The 21321-nt window shown below is 27.1% G+C and overlaps 1 protein-coding gene and 1 non-coding gene across 3 annotated transcripts; both read right to left on the reverse strand.

Moving 5' to 3' along the window:
• Positions 1 to 14343: 14343 nt before the first annotated feature.
• Positions 14344 to 14415, reverse strand: TRNAC-GCA (transfer RNA cysteine (anticodon GCA)). Its single transcript has one exon. It is a non-coding gene; the product is annotated as a tRNA-Cys (tRNA).
• Positions 14416 to 14615: 200 nt separating this feature from the next.
• On the reverse strand, positions 14616 to 18789 carry LOC101514086 (uncharacterized). 2 transcript variants are annotated; one of them, XM_004489976.4, is made up of 8 exons: positions 18626 to 18789; positions 18345 to 18426; positions 17704 to 17739; positions 17474 to 17611; positions 16838 to 16924; positions 16046 to 16093; positions 15855 to 15931; positions 14616 to 15131 (listed from the first exon to the last, which is right to left on the reverse strand). In XM_004489976.4, the coding sequence occupies exons 2-8, from the start codon at positions 18417 to 18419 to the stop codon at positions 14996 to 14998; spliced, it is 597 nt and encodes a 198-aa protein (XP_004490033.1). In that variant the 5' UTR covers positions 18420 to 18426; positions 18626 to 18789; the 3' UTR covers positions 14616 to 14995. The 2 variants fall into 2 exon arrangements, with proteins under 2 accessions (XP_004490033.1, XP_004490035.1); XM_004489978.4 differs by lacking the exon at positions 18626 to 18789 and adding an exon at positions 18537 to 18614.
• Between the last annotated feature and the right edge of the window lie 2532 nt (positions 18790 to 21321).

Consider the following 21321-nt stretch of genomic DNA (forward strand, 5'->3'; position numbering starts at 1 on the left):
TAAAATGTTTGTTAGAGCTAAATCTCTTGACCAAAATAAGGGCATGATGCGTTATTTTTCAAATCTTCGTCATATCTACGGCCAAATCCCTCGATATCATGCTTTTAACTGACCGATAGTCAAATCCCTCAATATCTGAACATGGGCACGTATATTCCAAGGGCTAAACACAGGCACTCATATATTCTGAGGGCCAGAACCCTTGTTGATCACAAGTGTTCCTCCTCCTCCTAGAGTCGTAGGTGATGCGACCTAAAATGTTTGCTAGGCTAAAGCCTTTGACCAAAATAAGAGTGTGATACGTAAATTTTCAAATCTCCACAATACCTACGACCAAAGCCTACAATATCATGCTTTTAACTAACTGAGAGTCAAAGTCATCACTATGTGAACCCATACATGCACATTATGAGGGCCAAATCCTCGATGATCAAAGACATTCCTCCTCCTCTTGCTTTGGTATTTTGTTTGTTTTATATATTATATATTTATGTCTTTTTTTATATATAAAGTTTGTGAGTAAACATATCTATAGAAATATTTGGACGAGGAGGAGAAAGCGATAAGTCTGACCTAACTCATTAGGTCTAAAATTGTGTTGAATAAGTAATATGTTCAAAATGCATATTAATAATGTTATTTGTCAAATGTGATTCGTATGTTATTTTTTCATATTAAAAAATGTTTTGGATACGAAAATATGAAAATTAAATTTAAAATGTAAATTTGTATTAAAAAAAATGTATATTGTAGTTATAGTACATTTGTATGAACATATAATATTTGTTGTATTTGTGCAACATTTTTAAAATTTAAAAATATTTTAGTATATATATTGTTTATTTTTTGAAAATATGTTAATTTATATATTCGAAAATATTTAAATTTTTATTTTATATTTTTGCTTAATATATCTGCGATTTTTGAATATATGTTAATATGAATTTCAATTTTATTAAATTACAATCAACTATTGTGAGGGAAATATTTAGTTTTTTGTTTTAGATTTAATATATATTATTAAGTACGTGAACTCATTTTTTTTGAGTTGTCGTTAAAACATATTTATTTTTAAATTGTCCAAGGTGGACTGTTTGAGAAGGAAACAAAATTTTAATAATAATCATTTAATAACAAGATATATATCACAATCATTTCGTTTACTTAGAGGCCAAAGCAAAAATATGCCAAAATTTTATTAAAAGTATATATAACAAGAAAATAATACATTATAATTACTTGATTATTGAACTTTTTTTATTCTTGAATGGGATATATGCTTACCAAAAAATGTAAAAGGCCAATAGTTTGATGATCACGTCTAATTTCTATGTATGTATTTATTACTAGGAAATGAATCACAATTGGGTCTATGATGGAAACTTTCACATAAGAAGGAGTATCAAGTAATCGTTTACAATTGAAGTTGAAGAATACTTGGTTTTTATAACCTTTATTTGATGGGTCTCCTAACTCCAAGTTATCCATGCCTGTTAGACTTTTAAGGCTAAATTTTATTTTAATGTTTCAGACTTGTGCTTAGATTTTATGAACAAGACGAAGTTGGATAAAACACCAATTTGAAAGGATAAAAGTTTGTGGAGGTAGAAAGAGAATATATTGTTTTGTTTATGGAGGTATGTTGTTTTATGACAACTAGTTTTGGTATAAAAGATGCTAACATATTTGAATGTAAATTTTGTCAACAACTAAGATGATCGCACGAAGAAAAACACAACATGAGAAGAGAATAAGTGAAGATTTTTGGTGCAAACAATCAACCTCTTTTCATGATTGATGTATTACAACTAATGCTTTCTTTCAAAGAACAAAAGTGTATTTTAAACTAACAACCAATCTATTTTCATAATTGATGTATTAACAAAATCATTTAAGATAAGATATTTTTCATGAACATGATTCTTACTAAGATTGGATTAAAAGATCAATATCCATGACATAAAAAAATATAAATTGTTATATTTCCATCATTGGAAATCCTACATGATCATTGTAGAATCAAAGCTTAAATATAAAAAACATTGGAAATATAAAATAATAGAATAAAGTAACAAAGTAAAAATTGAAAATTGAATATTGTTGAAATTAAAAATTTGCCAAGAGAAATACAAGAATAAAAGCAAGACTAACAAGATATTGTGAGTAGCAATATGTGTCTAAAAGTGAGTATTGTCGTCCTTTTTATAGCCCTAGTACCTTTATGAGTTTTAATTACAAGAAACCATCAGAATTTCACAGGAAAAAAAAACGGTTCAACAACCGAAGATAGCAGATTACGGTCGTAATGACCATTACTGCTAGGCAATAATCCTTGCTGCCTTGGAGGGACCAATTCTTGCTTTTTTTTTCTTGTTCAACCATTACGTTTGTAATGGCCATTACTTCCAGACGGTAAATTTTGTTGGAACTTGAGATTCTTTCACTTTCTTGATTAATATGGACCATGACAGCACCACTTGACTTCAAGGCTCTTTTGCTCCAAAAATCTTCAATTCTCCTTGCAATCTAAACAAAAAAAAAAAAGATAGTAAAATATAACTAAAACCGAATTGAAAAACATCAAATTAACCTATCTAACAAAGCTATAAAAACATATAAAATCTAGCTTGTCAAATTCCCTCATGCTTGAATCATTGCTTGTCCTCAAGCAATTGTTTTAGGTAAAATTTATGGACGAGAAGACACTATGAATAGGGAACTCAACATTCAGTTCAAGTGTAGGCAATAGGTAAATTCCAAAATCAAAGGATAACCAACTTCGGTTCCAAATTAGTGACTTAGGATCCTCTGAAAACATAATTTTCATCAATAGGACACTCAACTCTCAAATTCTCTCAGTGTTTCAGGGGTATAGGCATTCGCTCAAAATTTCACAAATGCAAAGTGTCCTACCATAGGTTTGACTATGAACCAAATCTCCACCATATATCTCATGATAGCATATATGAACCAAAAACATTTTTCAAATTAAACATGTGATTAAAGGTAACCTTTTGGAATAATTGGTGCTCAACATTTTAGCATTTCCTAGGGCTTTTGGCACTAACAAAATCACCAAATTCTTCTAGTGTACTTAATCATTATCTCAAGCATAGTATGGGGATGAAGGAATATTATCCCAGACTTTTGTGCAAAAGCCACCACTTCACCTCGAATGAACATAATTCCATCACCCATTGTTTTAGTTTGAGGAATGTCAAACCTAAAGATGATTTCATGTTGTATGAACTTGATTATATAATCTTGAATTACATTTTCCATCGATAGAACCTTTACCCATTTGGTAACGTAATTGTAGCCACTCATCCATAACCCAACCTCTGAATGACCAAGGTTTAATCACAAGATCTAACACCTCGGTTGAAGCCTTTTGTATAAGTTTAAGTGTTGTAACCAAATTGGTCAGTTAATAATAACCCTTGATTTGTTTTTTATGATAATAAAGTCATGAGAGAACAATTTATCCTTTAATATTTGTTCGAATGTTGGCCTATACCGACCTAAGTCCGTAAGGGTGAAAATAGGTACATCAAGTCCCAACTAGTAACTTGATGAATTAGCCAGAATAATTAGGTATCTTGTCCATGACTATTGTCCCTTATATCCAACATGTAGTATGTGTTTTTCCACTACTAAGCCAAAAACTTGTCGTCCAACATAAGAGATAACATATGCGTACAATCCAACACCACCAAGTGTGGTTTGCGGCATTCCAAGCTCCCCCTACTACCTTAGGTGGCTCCTAGCCATATATGTACATGTCAAAATTGAAGGTTAGCATGACTTAATGTATTGTTCACCAACTATCGACCCTAAGGATAATAATTTGCAAAAGTACTTGGTGTGGGAATGCATATGCCAAATGTAATTGTGACCAAATTGAAGGTTAGCATGACTTAATGTATCGTTCACCAAATGTAGTCGTTAGCTCATGTACCATTCACCAAATGTAGTCGTTAGGTTCGACTGAGTATGCCAAATTCATTTTCAAACTTGAAATTTTGTTGAGGTTTTGAAAGTTAGTTGAGGTGATAAACTAAAAGCTCTCAATAACGATTGTTTTTACTTCAAGTCATTAGGCCAACGATTTAATTTTGTGCTTCGATTATGATTCCTTAACTATTCCAAATTAGCATAAGTCATGCGATGAGAATTTTTAAGCACTAAATACCTTTGTAAAGTATAAGTAAAAATAAAGTGGAGATAAATGCGAGTAAAAGTAAGATTTTGATTGATTGATGTGTATTTACAATGAGATTTGTAATGAGTATATATAGACTGAAAATCAGATCTTAAACTACTTTCAACCATGACCAGCTTAATTGTCGTTACTCAATTAGATAATGACATGTTACTGCTCGCTTTTTTTCCACATTTGGCGACAAATTATATTGCCAATGTGTGCTTGACCTCTCTTTTCACATTTCTTCTTGAAAATCGATGGCAAATGGTTGTCTCTTTATTTTTAAAATTATTTAAAAATTCAAATATCTTAGGATGTGTTACAACTGAAATATCCATAAACATTGTATTTGAATTTTATTTTACTCCACTCTTCTATCTTGGGTTATTTACCTTTCTCAACTAACAACTTAGAATTTTTTAAGCATAAATAAGACCTAAGCAAATTAACTTTAAAATTAAATTATCCCTTTATAAAGATGGAGGAGTGCCAATCAAGGATTGTAAAAATTAAAGAAGAAGAAGCTTTTTGATTGTTTGATTAACACGCTGATTAATGATTTTGCCGATTAATTTATTATTATCAGAATTTTATACGCGATAAGGGTCGTGGTGTTCTAGTGAAGTCTCTTTCGGATTGAGAAAAAGTAGATGTGGTAATGTGATAAACTCAGCATCTAACTTTGAATGATTAGAGGGTAATAATAGCACAAGGTGCCAATTTCCATCCCTTCACCTTCATTTTCATCTAGAGATAGAGGTCATGTCCCTTTTGAAGAACTGGCACGTATATATTAGATTATTTATGTATATCATAACATCATACACCAATATAGTTTTTTTTTTTTTTTTACATAATGAAGTACAGCTTAATTGAGTAATAATGATTATCAAAGCATTTTAACTTTTCGTTCAACTGTTGAATATTGATATCGGTAAATTATATATTATATTCTGAATTTAATTTACAGATTTCACATTTATATGTATGAGTTTTTGATAGTATTTATCATATCGTCTATTGATAAGAAAATAATGTTTCTCAAAGCTTAACCAAAATAATGCTTCTCAAAACTCTTCATGGTGCGGAATTGCCTTCAAAGAAGGTTTGTTTACCTCACTAGCATAGTTGTATTATCTATCAATGTGTATGTAGTTTAAACAAAAATGTTTAATTGCAGTTTTCGTTCTTCTATTTCAACCTAATTTATAAAATTGAGTCCTCTCATTTTAAAATAAATTTTTTGGTCTCTTTCGAATTTTTTAATTAAAAAATATGTTATGTGATATATTGAAAACAATGTAACATATAATACGATTTTGTTGAATAATTAATAATTATAAAATTGTAATAAAAACCTCTAAAAATTTTAATTTCTACTTTTAATTTTTTTTTGTAATTTAATTAATAACATATAGATAATTAATGCATCTAAATGATTCTGTATTATAAGACTATATATTATATTATTTAAAATATATTAAATTTTAAAAGATGATCAAAATTATTATATTTTAAAATGAGAACACCAAAACTATAATTAAACCAAAAGACATCATGGATATTGTACATTAGTAACTTAAAATAATTTTAGTGGATAGACTTAAATGTTGAAGTCACACATTACATTGGTGACTTCATGTAACTTCAATCAAAGTCGTACTCTCCCTCCATATACAACTATCTAAATTTTTTTTTTGGATTAAATAAATAAGATATGCTATGATACATTTGCCCTTAAAGAAAAGAATATTATTTAATTAAAAAATTACAACAATTAAAAAAGTTTTAAAAAGTATTAAATGAGTAAATTATCAAATTATCTTTTGAAATTGAAGAAGTCGTATATTTATCTATGAATTTTGAAATAGACAAATAATATTTTAAAATTGAAAAACGTTAAAAAATATAATCCTTCTATTATTTTGTTTCATTAATGAGATTGGCATAAACGTTAACTTTTACGGGACCGGCTATTAATCAACTCATTATCAATTAAGTAGGATCGGCTATTGAACTATGCAAATTGTCCAATAGCACAAGACCCCTACTTGACGAGGGCTCCAAATTTTTAATATATTTTTATTAAAAATGGTGAATTTTTTTTGTTAAATATATTTTTAATTCTTACAAAATTACGACATTTTAAGGTTAGTCTCTTAATTTATTTTATTCATGTTTAGTCTCTATTTTGATTTTATCGAGACTAAAAATATTATATTTTTTACAAAAAAAAAAAAAGTACTTTTTAAAATGGAGGTTAAAAGTGAATAAAAAAAATTGAGATTAAAAAGATGAGAATTATTTTATAGGGACTAAATTTTTTAAAATTATTAAATTTGCATTTTTTTAATTAGAAGTCCAATTTTTAAGATTAAAATATGATCTCTGAAATGTTTAAGACGGTGCTACACGTAAGAGAGGGACTAATTTATCCGATTTGGAAAACAAAATTGAAACTCATTTTTTTTAAACTAAAATTTTGTTGTCATTGCAACCGTAACATTTCCACTATATAATCCATTTTTTCTTCTTCCATTATTTCATTTCTTCTTCTTCTAAGAACTTTCATCTTTATAATTTATTATTTTTTCTCATTCATAGTGTTCAAATCATAGAAAATTAAAAAAAAATCAAAAACAATTTATTCTTCTTCCTCCATAAGTAAAAGCTTGAACCCAACGATTCTATGTCATCAGGAAAAATTTGTTATTAGAGTTTTTGCAACTAAAAAGAATTTTGGAAGATAAATTATTTTCATGCCTCTGCTCCAGTTTCTCTTTTTTTTTTTTTTTTTCCAGATGATATATATATAACTGCAATTTTTTATATGGATTGATGAGGCTAAGAACTAGGTTTGCTTAATAGGAGTGTTTGTAGGGCAAGATTGATAGTTTGATAAGAAAATTATTAACTAAGGACAATCAGACTAATGATGTTTGGAATACAAAAATAATAGACAAACTAATCTTATTATCTAAAAATCATGGAAGTAGATGTGTGAAAGACAAGATTGATAGACAAAGTTGAGTCATTAAAAAATAATATTAAAATATATTTTAGCAATAATTGTGTTCAAACTTTCATCTATAGAAGAAAAATAATAAGGACCTGTTTCATTTCCTTTTTAAAATTAGTTTTTCAGTTTTTAAAAATTTAAAGTTTAATATTTTGTTTGATCCCTCCATTGTACAATGTTTTTAAAAATTGTTTCTTTTTAATTGAAAAGCCACATAAGTTCATTTTCATTAATAGCATTATAGTAAATAAAGGTAAAATTTTTAACGAAATAAAATGTTGAAAATTAGGTAAATAGTTTAGCTCCACGTCTGCTTTTGTCTTGTCACGTTCACATATATACGAATGTCATTTAGATCTCGTAAAATAAAGTCACTCAAAAATAATAATAATAATAATAATAATAATAATAATAATAATAATAATAATAATAATAATATACTATGCCATTAAAAAATATACTCTATGTATATGTTAGTTTTAATTTTGGATAAGTTAAAATTAATTATTGACAACAGGATTTTTATTTTTTGAATTCAAATATAATTTTTATACTTAAATTTATTGTTGAACTCATTTTTATTTTTATTTATTTAAACATAAATTACTTTACATTCAACTCACTTTTAATTAAAATTAATTAAAATTAATTTACTCAAAGTCAATTTTTATTACATTGAAACCAGACTCATACTATGTTTAAAAATGTTATGAAATTTAGTGTGAAGAAAAAAGCTTATGCTAGGCATTTAATTCTAATTGATGGCAAGCGTTGGACGATTTTGTGGATCTTTTCCCAAAGAAATGTCAAGTCTGATCTGATCAGTTTTATAAGAAGTTATTAATCATAATTTAATTTATTTGTAGGATAAGAAAAGATTCATTTTTATGTCTTTCTATATTGAATTTATAATTTTTATATTATCAATTAATTATAACTATTAAATTATTAAAAATATTCCATTTTTACTATAAGTATCTTTAAAGTTAAATTATTGATGATTATAATCAACTGATGATATTGTAAAAAAATTTATACTAATACATGACAATTAAATTTTAAAAAAATTACGCACTAAACAAATCATAAATTATGTTTTGTATCACTCCCTAGTTATATGAAACTACTTAAGACACTTAATACAGAAGTAAGATACTTTTGTGGAGTTGGAATGATAAAGAGACTATAGATTTAATTTCTCTTTTTTAAAAAATTAATAACTAATTACTACATTTACCATTAAAAAATTAATAATTAATTACTAACAATTTATTTAAAAAAAATACTTAAAGAAAATTAATAACTAAAAATATTTTTAGTGGATAGATTTAAAATTCTCAACGAAAATAAAATATTTGTTTAATCGTAGTTTTAGTCCATTTATTTTTACTGATTCACGAAGTTAATCTCCTTATTAAAAGTCGACAATTTTAGTTTTTCTCTTTAATTATTTAATTAAAAAAAGACGATGTGACATGTTTTGAATAACATAACATATGATACGGTGGTGTAGAATGATTAACGTCCATAAAATCAAAATAAAATACCGTAAAAACTTAACTTTCAATTTTAGAAATTTTTCATATTTTTAATTTAATCAATGACATATGAATAATTAATAAATTTATATGGTTCTATATCATAAAATTATATATTTTGTCATTTAAAATATGTGAAAACGTTATCTTTTAATTTAAAAATCCGAATAAAAAATCATAACTGCCGATTTTTAAAATAAAAACCAAAACTTTAATTAAACCTAAAAAAATTTTAAAATTAAATTTTAATATAAATACAAGATACTATAAGAAACTATGTGATTTCTGATCTATTTTTCTGAACAGACTGACCTTGTCTAAAAAAATCATTTTTGATGGGTTTGTCCCACAGAAACTAGTGTACCCATAAGACTTTTTTGAAATTGAATTTTGAGTGAAGTACTCATAAAATTGTGAGCGATGTTTGATATCTGAAGTCCATTGAAAACGGTTTTTGACCCTCTATTATTTTATTGTCTATTATTTTATTGTCCCGTATCAGTGACACCATCTATCCCGAAAATGCTTAAAAAATATAGTAAAAAATAGAAAAATTTGTTCCATAATAAAACATAATATATCAAGGATACATAGAAAGATTACAATTCAAAACATGTATTTTTTTAAATAGTTCAATCCAAAAAATTATCAGATTGTTCGTAGTTAGATTATATATAATCTCAAATTATTAGTTGATTAACATGTCGGCAATCAAATATAAATAAATAATTATCTAATGCATTGGTGGTTTGTCAATCACTTTGTCTCCTGTGAGCAGACACGTCCATAGGAGAAACAAATAAATGTTAGTCATCATTCTCAAAGATATAATCAAATGCACTAAGGTAAATTAAGTTGCACATCAACACTTATAGCATATAACACATAGCAATTTTAACAAATGCATTATAAGAAAATATAAATTATAATCATCAACTACTCCACACTTATTTTTCTAATATTGAGTTGATATGAGGAGATATCTCACCTATTAGTGCATGAACAACAATGTTTAGTCAAAGTGATTTGTTGTTCGATGGAACATCACAATAATATCTCGTCATTACGTAAACTCTTCTTGTTGTTAACACTCCAATTTCTCCTCGATTGTTGAACGTCAATTATGTATCACGGTTAAACCCTTAAATATATTCTACTATTTTAATACATAATATACAAAATATAATCTTTATCATCAACAATTATTGTCTAATCAACCCTCTACCCATATATGCAACTTAATGTGTTACAATAAATTAACATCTACATCAACAATATTTATTAACGGGTAACAATACCAACTTAATACCTACAACCCTATCACTAGTCAATAACTTAATTTACTATTCTTACTTGACCTAATCGATGAATAGTAAGTCTCTAATCTATTAACTCAAAACTAATTATTTAATAACACCATTTTAATCGATTAATTATTACCTTGATCATTTTTTAGTTCTGGTTTTAAATCTAATTGATTATCCGATCTTACTAATCAGTTATTCTACAATTATGTTAAACTAATCGGTTAATCTTACTTTACTAACCGAATAATCTTAGCCAACTTATCTCTCTTATTATGTGTTAATCAATTAATTCCTAGCCCTAATCGATTATTATATTAGAAAATAAAATATAATGCAATTTCATAAAAACAGAGCCAAAATGCAAACATAGATTGCCAAATTTTATCATCAACGAAAGAAAAAAATACATATATCACAAATTTCACCAACATTAATCATGTTATAAATCATTGCAATTAACATCAAACACATCATCAATTTTTATAATCTAAATAAAAAGGCAACATATTATAAGATATGGTCTAAAATAGATAACACGAAGTATATTCTATTATCCCCACAACGGTTCTAAATATACTACATTGTATGTGTAGGTTCAAGGATCATGACCCATCCCTATTTAATAAATATATTAAACCTACTCCTTTTGTACCTTAATCGACAATATGCGAATTACAAACTTAATTTTAGAGAAAATAATGACTCTTTGTCGATCAATATACAAACATTCGAAAAGAATACAATTATTAATAAATGTGTAGTTTGTATGAAAAATAATAGAAAGAAAAGATTTTTGTATTAATTGACTGATTGAGAATAATTTTGATGAAAAAACATCAAAAGTAATATAAAGAGTTATCGTATCCATATAAACTTGAAGTGATACTACGTCGTTAAACAATAACTATAATTGTAAGTTTGAAAGTTTATAAGTTTCGTTTATCAAAATGTCAAATAAATTAAATGACGAGAAACGTGAACATGGATAAAAATAGTAAAGATTAAAGCGTTAGGATTAGACTTCATTAATCATGTTCTCATATATTCTATTGATTAAACACACATGCTTGTTACATCAATAACATTATTATCACTAATATATTTGATTGGTTAGAAAACAAAATTCTTTGTAGCTCTATTTCTTCTTCATCCTAGAAGAGGGGTGATTTGTCATCATTTTTTTTTGTTTAAAATCACTCCTACGTGTCATTTTTCTCTATAATTTAATCTAAATAAGTGATTTTCACACATATTTATTTTTTTTGTATTTATTTTTATATTTCGTCGCTTTTGTGGGATTTTGTTTTATTCGCCATTTTGGTGTGATGCTTTTGGTATTTCTACTTTATTATAGTATTTATTTTGTTTAAATTGACATATTAAATTTGATCCAATACTGACAAATTCAACTAATGTCTTTAAAAGTCTTCAACATTGCAGATCTGAAGGCATGAATACTTCAATCACTTTAATTTTGTCAAATTTGTATGTATTTTTCTATTTTATGCTATTACCATAGATGTTGTGAGATTGTTTGCATATTCATTCTTTTTGTTTTTAGCGAATTTGTATTGTTCTCAATCGATATATTCTCTGAATTTAAATGAATGAATATCGTTTATTTTTAGTAAATAAAAACATTATCATCCCTAATCATACATCATTAATTTCTTGATGGGATTAGAAACCAACTTCTTTCTTTAATATTGATTCTTCAAAATTTAATAATGAAATTGAAATTAAATATTGATGATTTTCGACTATTAAACTTAATCATATTCCTAAAAACAAGATTCAATAGATAGTTTATCCTAAACTTATAGTTTTGACAAGACTAAAAAATTCAATAGAAAAAATTCAAGAGATTTTTTAGTTGAAGTAAATGTCTTCTGAATAAAAGTTATTCTTGACTTATTTTTCTTTTAAACAAGCTTCATATGTCTTTGTCAAAACTAATTTTGGAAGACCTCTTACTAAATCAAGTTAGATAATTTAAAAATGATTTTCATGCTTACATGTCCAACACATTTGAGTCAAATCTATTTTTTTCCAATAGACATATAACAAGATTTGACATGTAATTCTTCTAAATATAGAACCTAAAAAAATTTTGTTCTTGAGTATATATATCAAATTACCATTACATAAAGATAAATATATATGGTATCGTATATTATATATATATATATATATATATATATATATATATATATATATATATATCTTTTAGTGTATATTTTATTTTACGGTAATAATTATTGATTTTAATTATATTACTTTTTTAAAATTTATTTTAGTTAAAAATATTTAAAAAAAATTAATTTATATTTAAATTTCTTAATTCAAAAATGAATTAATTAATAAATTTATAGTTAAAAATCAGAGAAATGTTTTATCTTTCTAGACTCCTTTACTTGTTTTATCTTTCTTTTAATAATTCTCACACTTTATCAAGAAATGTGATAATTTAATTTTTTACGTAACAAAAAAGCATTGCAAAATTGACGGAGAGAAAAAGGAACACCGTCAAACTTTCTTAAAGTTCTTTAAATAGAATTTCATGGTAAAATTTATGCTTGATTTCTTCATTAACATGGTACTTATATAAACGTTTTTGTCAGTATTACTGACACAGTAGCTGATCTTGACAGATTTGACAATGATTTGATGTTGATTGCTCACCAACACTTTTCAGCGCTACTCTTTTCACATTCACAATGTGTGAAACCATATATGTAGTAATTAAAAAGATAAATATAATTAATGTAAAAAGGATACATTTGTCATTGAAAAAAAATTCATGAATTCATTTAAAAATATATTTAGATAATAACACTAAATATAAATAGATTAATTGTCATTTATAAGATTAAATAATTAAGATATTGGATTCAAGTGGTTCACTATTAGAAATACATTTTTTACATGTAGAAATTATCTGCAAGTTTTTTTTTTAGAATCTTCCTATAAATTCACTTAATTAAACATTAATAAACTATAATTTAAAACCAAAATATTTAGATAATATAAATTTAAATTTCAATCGAAACAATTTTTTTTTTATTTTATTAATTTTGAATTTATGTTGATAAAATAAAAAATATTTAAAGTTAATTTTAAATATGGATAAATTAATTTTATTTTGTGTGTGTTTATTTGTGACAAGAGCGAATTTTTTTCTTATTAGCAATAAGAGTACATTTTATATGTGTGGGTCCATAATATACATTATTTTTCAAACTAGTTGCATGGCACGTGATTGACTCAATCACAAATATATATCAACGTCGTACTTTTGAGGTTGTAAGAGTGCCACCTCTAAGAAATTGTCAACACTTCTTTACTTATAATTGCATCATCATCGGTTGAAAGTTGAGACATTACTTAATTAATTAAAACCTCAGTACAGGACTTGTTTTGGCAACTTATGAAATGGATATCCTACTCACTATATGCCTAATAAATGTAGAAAATTTGCATGGAATATGATGGCTGAAAACTAACATGGGCTCTAATTGGGCTTTTTAGGTTTAGGGTTCTTGCCTTGACTTTTTGGAGTTTAAACCCTATCCATTGGAAATGGTTCATCACTCTCAAAAAATGTGTTGTTTTATGGGATGATAGATTCTAGAAGTTAAAAAAAAAAGTGTAAATGCCCTATCACAAATGTGAATTCTGTAGTGTAATTTGTATATTGTGAATAAAGATGGGTGAGATGAGCAATCATCCCATCTATTTATAGGCAAAATGTAGGTAGAATTATATAAGTGTTGTTTGGATTGTTTATGGAGTATAGCATATTTCCTTAAATAAAAATCAATTATAAAATTACTTATATAATTTTTTCAAAAAGATAAGATACTTCAAAAAATTATTTTAAAAAAATATAACCTGCTGACTTTAAATTTAAAACAACTATTTTACTTCTCAAATATCTTTTTCTTATATTTCATTTCGGAATATATTTTTTAAAGGGATGATCTAGCTTTCTCAAAAAGGTCAAAAGCACAAGAGAAATCTTAGTTTTTTTACACCAAATCCAACTTATGGCAAAACATTCTTAGATCCAACCTACTTGCTTCCATATTAGTTCCATCCACTTCAAGTAATACCCCTACTATTGACTCAAGTACTCAGAAAATGAATAAACATAAAAAAAAAATATTTATATCAATAGCTGATTTGGAAGTTTTTATCACTCTGAATAATAATAAAAATTTCAAATTTGAAGTAATAAAAATTTCAAATTTGAAGTAATAAAAATTTCAAATTTGAAGGGCCCAACCGGGTTCGAACCGGTGACCTCTTGATCTGCAGTCAAATGCTCTACCACTGAGCTATGGACCCTTTTACTAAAATTGTGCAATAATAGAATATACTACCTTAATATTTATTGTTCACGGCTTGATTTGTTTAATTTTATTATTTTTTTCTTACACTTAGCAAGAGTGTATCTATAAATCCCTCTAAGAGAACTCAAAACACGTGATTATTACATTTTCAAAGACAATAAAAAGATTTAAATAAAAATTAACTGCAAAAATATATAGTGCTAAAAACTAAAAACATTTTTATCCATATTTTGTGTAATACTCCATAATGCATGAACCATGCCATGTTATGTATAAGGGGGACTAGAACAAACTCTAATCCAGCACCTCCTAAAGGGAAAAAAATCTCACCAACATTTCTAAACAATTAAAGAAACATATTCTCTCTAGTTCCCAGCTGACAATACTAACAAGAAATAACTGGATGGAACTAAAAAATATGAAGAAAAAATAATTATTGCCTAAAGAAAAAAAACCAATGATGGAGATTAAAAAAAAAATGGGAATGGCACCTATCTAGAATGATGACAATTCTAAAAAGTTTCCAAGACCTTAACTTGATATACAGTTGAACATGAACTTGCTATGGTTTTGTATCAAAAAAGACCCCAGTCATAAACCTTGAAGCTTGTAACAGCAAGTTTAAAGACCTCATCCATTGACATACATCCAGCTTGTGCTGCAGGAACAGCCATGCCGGCTCCAACGGTATCTGCACTTTCACTAAATGGGCTGCAGACATTGGTAGATTTGTAGAACGTTTAGAACAACCCTGATTTAAAACTTATTGGAACTTTGTCTAAAGACATAAGCCCTTGTATTAATATTTTAATGCACTTATAAGTATAAGTAAATTATAACATGGCTATAAACTGTTGTCAACTTATTTTTAATAAATACAGTTGAATATGTTATGAATAAATACATAATTAAGCTCTCTAGAATATTTATTGAATAAGCTAACTTAATTAAGGTGCTTATAGCATAAACACTTATTACAAGTGTTTATGCATAAACTATTTCTATAACAAAAGATCAAATAAAGTCAAATTGTATAAGCTATGAGTTGTTTTCATAAGCTATCTTGAAGATCTTATAAAAATAAGATGAAAACAACTTATAGACATGTCATAACCTATTTCCATAAGCTCTCCCAATCTGTCTCATAAATACTTATGCTAGTATACAGACTCAAAAAAATCGATTCAAAACAGACCATAAATGTTTGATTAAACTGTTGACCCAAATACACCCTTAAAATGATCGATTTTAACATATAAACAAAAAAAGGGATTTTTTAAAAAAATATTAGAAAAAAAGGAGTCTGAATCAAACCAGAATGCCCCTATAAGATTCAACTAAACTCACCCCAATCATTTAACAGTTAAAAAAGCCAAATTGCAAGACAATTTTTGAAAGAGCTTATGTAAAGAAAAATATATTCCAGAAACTTACTTTATAACAATGGGCTCATATGCAGTGATTAATACATCAGTATCAACTCCTTTGATACGCAAATTTGCCAAATAAACCTGATTAAATGAAACACAATCTTTTAATGATTCCAAGACCAGCCACTTATTATGCGAAAATGACAAATTAGCAATTGCAAAAATTCAAAACATGGCCAGAAAAACAGAACATACTTTCACAATATTTTGTGCTTCTCTTCCTTGTCGTCCCTTAGAAATCGCCTAGCAATAATTGTTAATAACAGAGTAAGTGTAGGGTAAAAAAATTTACGGGCATAAAAAAATTATTACAAAAGGACACACTCACAATATATACATATAAAGAACAATCTAATAGAGAGGCCACATGAAAAGGACATCAATTTCTCTTACAAAAATTAAAAGGATAGCTGCTGATCAACAAGTTAAAAAATATGTTATCATATTCCTATCATTTAAGTGAGTTGAGATTAATATGAGAAATGCAAACAGAAGAAGAATATTGTAACTAACTAAAAAGTAAAAAAATCTGTTATTAGATCAACAGACCTATAGTACAAGTAAACACAAATTTGTTTTCCTGTTTGAGAAGCTTTAAGAAGAATATCTGATAGAAAATCTAGATAATCTAAATGATAGTTCAAAATAAAATCACTATAAAATGCTAGTTTCAGGCTTCTTCTAATCATAGATCATTCTTAAAACTATGCTTCACCTATAAACCAGTCCTCCTAGCCTCACCAAACAAAAAAGAAAGAAAATAATCATGACATATCAATTTACAAAATGCTGTGTGGATATCAATTTATCAGTATGGAGGAATGGATGATCAATATGTCAGTATGGAAGTGGATTGCAATATCTAATTTGCAAGCCAAAGAAGCATACGAACAATATATGAACATTAATTCTGAGATTATTCATCTGGATGACTCAAAATGATGAAGAAACAGTGCATAAAAGTCAAAAACAAGTATAAAACTTTACCATTTGGCCTACTGCAGTGGTTACAACAGCCGGTGTATTATTATACGTCAAACCAGGTGCATCCAGTACTCCTGACTGCTCAATAACCTGAAGTAATTTAAAGGGCATAGATAATGATTAGACACAACGGAACTCCGCAACAAATAAGACGGTAAAGGAACTGAGCTGAAGGAAATTTTGGTCTCGTATAGAAAGGACTGTTCGTTTATGTTGGGATGCAATACATATGTGAATGCATGCAGACTTAGAGAAATTGTAGTGTTTTAGCTTCGCCAGTGTTAAATAATTCAAGCCTTCTATTACCAAGTGATCTAGAGTAAGCAATAAGACTACTACCATTATACAATGATGAGGATGATTTGATTTATAAAATAGAGTAAAAATGAAATCACAGTCAAATTGAACCAAACAAACCAAACATATCAGCAAAATTCATCCATTCGGCGGCCAAAAAGTATGAAAAAACAATAAAAAGTTTCAAAAACATGTCCTTACTTATAGTATCATCCACACATTCCATTACAATTCATTGCCGCATCATATGATAAATACAAAAGAATCAAGTTTATATGTATACCAATTACAATGTCGAATTTTACAGTGACTTGAAAAAACTAAAAGGAAATGATAACATACCACAGTCCCTTCAGCATCCTGCTCTCTAGCAAGGTCTTGAAGAAACCATGCAGCACTTCCATTATCGGCAACATCAGGCTTAAACTCTAAAAGCTCAAAGATCAAGCTTTCGTCGCGGCTAGGATCCGCAAATACCTCCTATATAAATCACCAAAAACTCAAAATTAAGTTAGCAAAATAAACAAACAGAACATACAATCCATAATCAAAGAGAAAACAGAAAACAAAACCTGATGGTCAGGGACTTCTCGAATATCGCTGACATCCTACAAGAAATAATCAGAACCTTAATTTCAGCAAAACAAAAAATTGAGTTAACTATCAATTTAATCCTTAAACTATCACTCTCTTATTGGGTCTCTGAAATATAAAAATGTAATAACTATTTGATAAACTATTCTCAATCCATCAAATTAGTCATCAGATACTTTCGAAATAGTAGAGACTCTATAGCACTGATCCTTTTAATCAAAGCCGTGTCCCAAAGTTCGACACGTTGACGCAACACCGACACTTTGATTTCATTCAATTAATTCATTTTCTCAAATTATTACTGATGTTTGTGTGTCAATATCAGTGTGTACTGTCTGTTTTTAGTGTCAGTGTCAATAGTCACTTTTTTATAGGGAGTAAGTAACACTCCAACTCCAAGAACTAATTTGATAGATTGATAATAGTTTAACAACTATGTATTGCATCTCTATACTTTATGATAAAAATAAGAGAGATTGGTAATTTAGGCCCAATTTATGATTTACTCCTAAAAATTAAAGTTTCTTACAAACCTTTTGTGCAAAAAACTTCAAAAAGAATATCAACAAAAATTCAAAAAGTGCTAATTTTTTCAAAAAAAAGAAATTAAAAATTTCACCTGAAACCTGTTGGGGAAAGTGCTTGATATTTTTCCCCCAAACAAAGGGTGCTGATAAACAACATCTTGTGGCATTTTTGCACTAGTAAAAACAACACAAAAACAATATCAGCAACACCAAACATTTAAAAAAAACGAAATTGAAGACCCAATGAATAAAAAGAAGTATAAAAAGATGCCCAGATTCGTTACTCTTAATGCGAAAGTTTGCGAATTTAGAAGGCACGCTGAAAAACGCTATTCGGGTTAAAAAATAAAAATTCAAATGGGAATAACAGTACCTGGTAATGGTAGGAACTGAAGTAATAGAAGACTGTGGTGTTTTCGGTCACCGTTGAATAAATAGTAAATACTCTGCTTCAAATTTAAGCTAAATTACAAAGCTTAGAATTAAATTCAGACACTCTGCTTCAAATTTAAGTTAAAACAAAACACTCATGCTTCCAATTTAGGTTTTTTTTAAAAAAAAACAGAATTAACTTATACAATTATGATTTTGGATTTAACATAAAAACAACGTTTAACTTAATAATATTAATATTTATTATTAGATTTATATTTTTTTTTTCTTTTCATATATTGTAATTTTGTAAATATAATAAGTTTTCTTTTTTGTTTTTTATTTATTTATTCATGCTTTGTTTATTTTTTTGTGATAAAAAAAAAAAAGAAAATTGTTTAAATTAAACTATTGATTCTTAAAAATGAATCAAATTTGAAATTAAATTTGTCTTGTTTATAATCTAGAGTCATATGCTTTGAAAATGTCAATTTGGTATTGTAAGAATATTCAAACTCGCTTAAAAGGTAACTGTTTTTCTTTCCACATCGCCATCAATAGAATTATGGTCAATGTTTCATTATTTGACAATCACATTTCTAGCACAATTTTTAATTCTATACAAGAGTTTTAAAGAATCAAACTTCTTTTAGGCATTCTCTAAAAGCTCCATCCATCAAAGAAGTGATTTGACATCTCCAAAGATTATTGTATTAAATGTAACAGCAGTGAGACAGATTTTGCTTGTCGTATTCTTGATACTTGTGGAGGTATATTTAGGGATAGTTGGGGCAGATATCATTTGTCCTATTCTTGGAGTTTCGCATTGTTAACAATCATTAGTGAGATATTTTTTTCTTCTAATATTTTCAATAAAAACAAGATTGATCTTCTTAAATATAGACTTTGCTTATTTATATAGATATTTACTGCACTTTTTTTTTCTTCACTATTGTTTTATCCCTTTGAATTTTTTTTTATAAGGTTTTAACGAGGTAGTAGTTTGTATCTCATAGCATTTGTTTTCTAGATATGTACATAGCATTTGAAAAATTTCTAGAAAGTTGGGGCATATGTGGTTGGCTGCTCGAATCCAAACATTGCGATATGTGTGGATTCAAGGGAACCGACATTTGAATATGTATTTGTTCTGGGTGAAGATGGCATTACATGGAAGAGTGAAAAGTAGTCAATTCAAGCATTATGTTGCAAATTTTACCTTATGACTTTTTTATGGTCGACAATATAGTTAGATTGTTATGAATTTATTGTGATAACTTTGCAGTTATCTTCTTCGCTAAGAATGAAGAGTATTCGATGAGTGTTAAACATATAGAATTTGAAGTACTTTTCTATTGTAGAAGTATCGAAACAAAAACAAAAAAGTGGCATTTGAACATACTGAAACAAATTTAATGATAGCAGATTCATTAATAAAATGGTTGCCGCCCAAAACCTTTGTAGATCATTATGAAAGAAAATTGTTAACATTATAGTGTGGTGTACATTTTTTAGTATGTCTTCTTACTTTATGATAGATTTTCATGACATATAGTGAGAACTGTGATATCAAGATTATTAGAATTTAAATAGAAATTATAGATGAGAAAAAAGTAAAGAAAAATATATTAAATAATGAGAGAATTGTTATTAAATAAAATAATACAATACAACCAATAAAAATAACTAATTATTAGTCCAACTAACTAATTAATTTAACTAACAACTAACTAATATTGTATCTAATATCAGAATATAAAAAAAAAAATAAATGTTGGAAATAAATCAATTAAAAGAATATAAAATGTTAAAATCTATCGACTAAAATAGTTTAACCATCTCATTTTTTATGGATATAATATAAAATGTCAATTAAGGTTAAAAAAATGAATTTTGTTTAATCATCTATTTTTTTGAATTGATAAAAGGCAAAATGCTAATGAATCTAAAAGAAAAATCTTTAAGCATTCATTTCTTTATGGATATAAACTAGAATGCCAATAAGAATAAGAGAATGAATTTTACTTAATTATCTATTAATTTTTTGGACATTATGGACAGAAACTAGAATGTCAGGAAATTAAGTTAATATGACCAACTATTTGGTGTTGTTGAAACTTTTTAATAAATGCTTGAAAGCATAACCATGTGTTTTTTTTAAATCTTGATAAGCCCTGTTATCAAATAGTTAGTTGTTATCGAAAAATCAGTTGAGTGAACCCAATATAGCACCCAACTCTGCAAAGTGAACCCAATTTGTTCCAAGAATATATGTGAATCAAATTTTTGCTAATATTATATAACTAGTGTGACTAATATTGTATCTAATTCAGAACCATCACATAACATAGATACATTTCAAATTGAAATGATATATATTACAATAACCATGAGTATTCCTTCTCTCATAAACTGAATCAACTTTTGCACAAATATTTTCAGAAGTTCTCTAACTTAACTTCTTCTTGAGCACAAACTTACAAGAGCTATTTACAAGTTTGCCTGTTTCAGTTGGAAAGCTCCTATAAGCTAAAAACTAGCCAAACTAGGCTTATGCTATGCTTCTAAACAAGAACAACAATTTTCATTCAATGATATGTCTATAATTTGGTTATTTGTGTAGTTCGATCGTAGTTTTGTCCTAATTTGGGTGATTTAAAGCAATTGAACCATAGTTTGGAGGTCTTGTCAGTTTGA

Source organism: Cicer arietinum, chromosome 2 (assembly GCF_000331145.2).
Source record: "Cicer arietinum cultivar CDC Frontier isolate Library 1 chromosome 2, Cicar.CDCFrontier_v2.0, whole genome shotgun sequence".
NCBI lineage: Eukaryota > Viridiplantae > Streptophyta > Magnoliopsida > Fabales > Fabaceae > Cicer > Cicer arietinum.

Coding starts and splice junctions, on each gene's coding strand:
- LOC101514086 (XM_004489976.4), bottom strand. CDS start 18,419: ATGCCACAAGATGTTGTTTATCAGCACCCTTTGTTTGGGGGAAAAATA. Junction 17,612..17,703: donor GAGAAGTCCCTGACCATCAG/GTTTTGTTTTCT, acceptor TGATTTATATAG/GAGGTATTTGCGGATCCTAG. Junction 16,925..17,473: donor AGGATGCTGAAGGGACTGTG/GTATGTTATCAT, acceptor AAATTACTTCAG/GTTATTGAGCAGTCAGGAGT.